The sequence below is a fragment of the Empidonax traillii genome, unplaced genomic scaffold, assembly GCF_003031625.1.
Source record: "Empidonax traillii isolate 1590-97213 ecotype Southwest subspecies unplaced genomic scaffold, ASM303162v1 scaffold1454:size153018, whole genome shotgun sequence".
NCBI classification, from domain to species: domain Eukaryota; kingdom Metazoa; phylum Chordata; class Aves; order Passeriformes; family Tyrannidae; genus Empidonax; species Empidonax traillii.
In genome coordinates this window covers 39,412-44,253 of record NW_020956647.1, presented here as the reverse complement: position 1 = coordinate 44,253, position 4,842 = coordinate 39,412, and the positions used below count along the sequence as shown (strand labels likewise).

At 51.3% G+C, this 4,842-nt stretch overlaps 1 protein-coding gene across 1 annotated transcript in view; it reads left to right on the top strand.

Annotated features, from left to right (window-relative positions):
* LOC114070173 overlaps nt 1-3,085 on the top strand; it is a 5,875-nt gene extending 2,790 nt beyond the window's left edge. Inside the window, exon 2 of the mRNA XM_027907417.1 lies at nt 1,632-3,085. Within this exon, the coding sequence (XP_027763218.1) occupies nt 1,632-2,666 (1,035 nt within the window). The 3' untranslated portion in view covers nt 2,667-3,085. The remainder of the gene's footprint in view (nt 1-1,631) is intronic.
* The last annotated feature ends 1,757 nt before the right edge of the window (nt 3,086-4,842 follow it).

Sequence of the window (4,842 nt, the reverse complement as noted above, 5' to 3'; positions counted from 1 at the left end):
AAGCAGAGGATGTTCCCGAGCCCTGGCAGGGTGGGATGGGGTGGGTGTGGAGCTGTGAGCAGGTGAGGAGGCAGCAGCTTTTCCCCGTCCCCGCTCCAGGCGAGCAGCTGGTTTCGGTTTTCCCGGTGCCTGCGAGTCGTGTGCTGGCTTTATGGAGGTGTTAACATGCCTGGGAGATGCAAACAGGTTGTAAAAGCCTCTTGGCACCTTGCTGGGGGATCCCTAATGTTTTGCAGGAGCACGGGATGGACGTGCTGCGGGAGCTCCGGGGCGGAGGGGCGGGAATTGGGGTGGGTTGGGTTGGGGCGAATCCACGGAAGGGGCTTTTTTTTGGGGTGGCTTTTCCCCCTGGATTTTCAGTTGCCATGCAAACAGGGTGAAGGTGTGGGGAGAGAGAATCACAGAATCTCTGGAGCTGGATCCATAAGGATCATCCATGCAGCTCCTGGCCCTGCTTGGGGCACCCCAGCAATCCCACCCTGTCCCTGGGAGCATTGTCCGTGCTCTTGGTGCTGTGACCAAACTCTGGGGAGGCTCTTCCAGGGCCCAACCACCCTCTGGGGGCTGCTTCCACCTGGAACGAGCTCTGGTGCAGTGCCCCAGTGGGAATTCCCCCCAGGAAATGGGGAGGATTTGGTTAATTTGCTGCCTGGTGTAACTCCAGGATAATTAAAGCTCAGCCTGTCACAATATTAATTCTGGATTCCATCCCAAAGATCCCCCTGCCCATGGATCTGTGCAGGTCAAAGGATGCCTCTCCCAGCCCAAGCCTGGAGTTCATCAATCCCTTGGCCAGGTGCAAAATCAGAGCTTGGAAGTGCAGGACACGTTTTTCCTGGATCATCCGGCCAGCTTCCATCTTCCCTGAGGGAATGTGCCCTGGGAAAGGTCTGGTCAACCTGCATGGTCTTTCTTTTGGCTTCAAAGGGGTCCAGCTTAGGGACAGCTCAATATTAAGCTGTAAGTGCCAGATTTCTCTTATCCCTTTGGGCATGGATTGCTACTTAAACCCAGCCTACTTAAACCCAGCTGTGCCAAGTGGTTTTATACACAGGAGAGCTGGAATTTTCCTTGCAGAGAGATAATAATGAATCTGAAAATAGAGTAATGATAATGTTCGGGCCTCAGTGTCCTGTGGGGCCCAAACCTGTCCTTTTAAACCCAGGAAACGAGAGTCTTCCAGTATATAATCCAAATAATATTTAGGCAATCTGATCTAAATATTAGTTAGTTGTATTGTAATAATATTCAGGTATATTCTAATAATGTTTTAGGCATTGATGTATTTTCACACCACATGAGCGGAGCCAAAGCAGATCTGGGATAAGCCAAGCAGATCCAAAGCAGCCTTTTTTTTTCCTGTGGGCTTTCCTCTTGTCTTTGTGGCTCAGGGAAAAAATTCCAGGCCATGGAATGCTGGGAGCCGGGACCCAAAGATTCCTTGCTCTTTGGGAATTTTTCCAAAAGGTGGAGGAAGAGCATCTGTTGAGTTGAAGCAATTTTTGGGTTGTTTTGGGTGGGTTTTTTTTTGGGGGGGGGGTCCTTCATGTCGTTCAACCCCCAAAGTCAAATATTAAAGCCCTTTTAACCCCCCAAAAGGTGCAGCACCTTTTTAGCTTTTCTTCTTCCAGGGAGGAAAACACCAGGAGGGAACAGAGGGGACAGAATCCCACTTCCAGAGGTGCCAATCAGTGGTTTGTTGGCTTTTCCCAGTGGGGAAAAAAAAAAACAAAAATCAGCCCTGTGGTGGTTCTGTATCCACGTGGAGCCCAATAAAGATGTTCCGGTGCAAGAGCTTGGCTTGGTGCCTAATTCTTTGCTTCAGGAGATGGCTCTGGATTTGGGAAAGCCTGGATCCTGCTGGCTGTGGAGGCTGTGGCTGCCTCCTCTCGGTGTTCTGTAGCCACTGGAGGGGGCCGGAGAACAGGGAATGCTCCAGTGCCAGCTCCTGCCTCGCCACCCCGGGAGATCCTGATTTTTTTTTCCCCCCGGTTTTTCAGGAGAGCCTGAAAACTTTCCACCTGCTCCCTCCAAACAGACCTCTCGTTCCCGCTCCTGCCTCCTTGGGAGCTCTGGAAATGCAGCTCCTCCGTGTGTCCTGGCATGAAAACACGTGGGATTCCTCAAAATGTTTGGATTTTTATAACTTAGCCTTCATTTTTGCAGCATTTTCGCTGGAGAACTCCCTCCAAGCTTCAGCTGCAGGAGTTCCTGCTGGTTGCTCTGTTCTTCCCAAGGGTCAGCAGGTGGATTTAGTCCCTGTAAGTGCCTTCAGTCCAGGGCACAGTCCCTTTTTTTCAGGACTCCTGCTTTTCCCATTTGGGAAGTGCTTGTCTGCTCTGGTGCCAGTCTTCCCTCTGAAGGCAAAACCAGAGTTTCTTCCCAGCTGGAAGAAAAAAAACCCATCCAATGGTTTTGGAATTCCAGTGGTGACGAACAAAACCAAACGAGCCCTAATCTTAAATTTTCCCAACTCCAGCCTTGAAATTCCTCTGCCACGGAGCAGGACCCTCCTGGCTCTCTGGGCATCTCCCCCCAGGGCCCCCGAAATGTGGTACCTCCTGGTGCATCTCTGGAGGTTTCTCCTCAGCTGGGAGAGCTCGGTGTGTCTGAGCTGCCAATCCCAGCACAAGCAACATGGAATTGTTGAGAGGAATCGCAGGTAATCCACCTGTTTCCCTCAGTTATCCCTCCATGGTGGAGGAGCTGGGAATTCTGGTCGCCTCTCAGTGAATTCCAGCTGTGACAGACTCCCCTCTGAGCCTGTCGTTGCGGCATTTTCTTTCTTATCACACTCAGGCACCTTTAAGGAAGAGAAAAGATCTCTTCTTGCACCGTGTGGTGCTCAAATATTTGCTCTGGGCTTTGAGAACCCACCAGATCTGGGGCAGTGTCCAAGAAATTCCTGTAGGATCCGTTATTCCCACTGCTGGGCAAGCCCCTCCTGATTTAACTTGTTGGCATTCCCTATCAGCTCCTTCGTGTCTTCCCTCCCAAAGGAGGCCTTTGATCCCTGGAAGAAGAAGAAGAAGAAGGAAAAAGGTTGTGGAGGGGAAAAAAGAAGGAAAAGGTTGTGGAAGAAAAAGAAGAAGGAAGAGGTTGTGGCTGTCCCTGGATCCTTGGAAGTGTCCAAGGTCAGGTTGGACGGGGCTTGGAGCCACCTGGGCTGGTGGGAGGTGTCCCTGCCCATGGCAGGGGGTGGCACTGGGTGGTCTTTAAGGTCCTTTCCAACCCCAATCTGCAGCCCCCCAGCCCACAGTCACACTGGGTAGTCATTCTCCTGCCTCCATTTCCCTCTGCATCCAGCACTTTCCCATCTTGTTCCATTTTCCACCTTTTCCCAATTTTTTTTTTTTTTTTGGGGGGGGTGGAGGGTGTTTTGTTGCTGCTGCTCCTGAGCCAAATGAAATGTGCTGTTGTTTACAGGAAAGGGCTCTTTGTTTTCCCAGCATCTGGTGTTTGTGAGGGGAATGACAGCTCTTCCCAGCAGAAAACCCTCTGGCCTGGCTGTGCCTGGCCAGGAATCCACATGTGCCACCACATCTTCATCCTAAAAAGGTCCTGGAAAATCCCAGCCACGTAGGAAAGGACTCAGAGCAACCTGGACCAGTGGAAGGTGTCCCATGGCAGGGGGTCCTTAAAGTCTTTTAAGATGCCCTCAAGGTCCTTAAGATGGTCCTTTAGGTCTCTTCCCACCCAAACCGTCCTGGCATTCCTTGACCCGAGTCAGGGAGATGGATAAGATGGAGTGGGACTACACTGCCCCTGATTAATGGCTTCATTCACCACCCCCCCCAGGCTTTCCATGAGCTTTCCAGACATCCCAGGCTGAGGTGATCCTTGCAGTCCCCTGCAGGCTGCCGAGGGAGTTTTGGCAGCTGCTCCCCAGCCCCGAGTTCCAGCTCGGCCAACTCAGCACTTGCCTTTAATTTGAATAATTTGGCGACATCCCTTTATTTGAACGTCTTTCCAAGCCAGAGGCTGCTTTTCCTCAGAGAAAATGAGAGTGGAAGGCTGGTAAAATGCCTGCAGAAACTGGGAGTTAAATTAAGAACTGGTTTTAAGAGCCCTGAGTGCACTTAAGCCCCCTGCAGTGGTGTCGGGAGCGCTGGGAGCTCGCGGTGCCCCTTGGAGGCACGGAAGGTTTGGGAGGCTCAGGGACTGGGGGGATTGTTTTGTGGGTGTTTCCAGCCTTTCCGAGCCTGGCTTTTGTTTGCAGTTGGAATGTATTAATAGGGGCATCCTTTGTTTTAATTCCCACAGAAGGCAGTTTTTACCGAAAAGGTCTTTATTTTGGAAAGTTTGGGCTGTGGAGCATTTTTGTATCGGTGTGGGAGCAGCTGGTGGAGGTTTGATCCATTTGATCATCTCTTCCTACAAGGACTTTTTAGAAAGGCCTGGAGGGACAGGATACAGGGAATGGCTTCCTGCTGCCAGAGGGCAGGGTTAGATGGGATATTGGGAAGGAATTCTTCCCTGGGAAGGTGGGGAGGGGTGAGGATGGAATTCTCAGAGAAGCTGTGGCTGCCCCATCCCTGGAAGTGTCTTCAAGGCCAGGCTGGAGCAACCTGGGCTAGTGGGAGGTGTCCCTGCTCGTGGCCTTTGTCACCCTCAGGTACTTCTTGAGCTGCAAAAGAATTTGGCTTTGCAATAAATATGTTGTGAGGCTTTCTGTTGCTTGAAGGTGTCCAAGTCTTTATCCACCTCAAAGCAGCCAGTAAATCCTAGAAGTACTACCCAGGAAAGCAGAAGCTTCCAGCTGTCCTAACTTCCCTCTCCATCAGTACAAACTTCCTTAAAGCTAAAGCATCCCAGAATCCCAGACCAGTTTGGGTGGGAAGG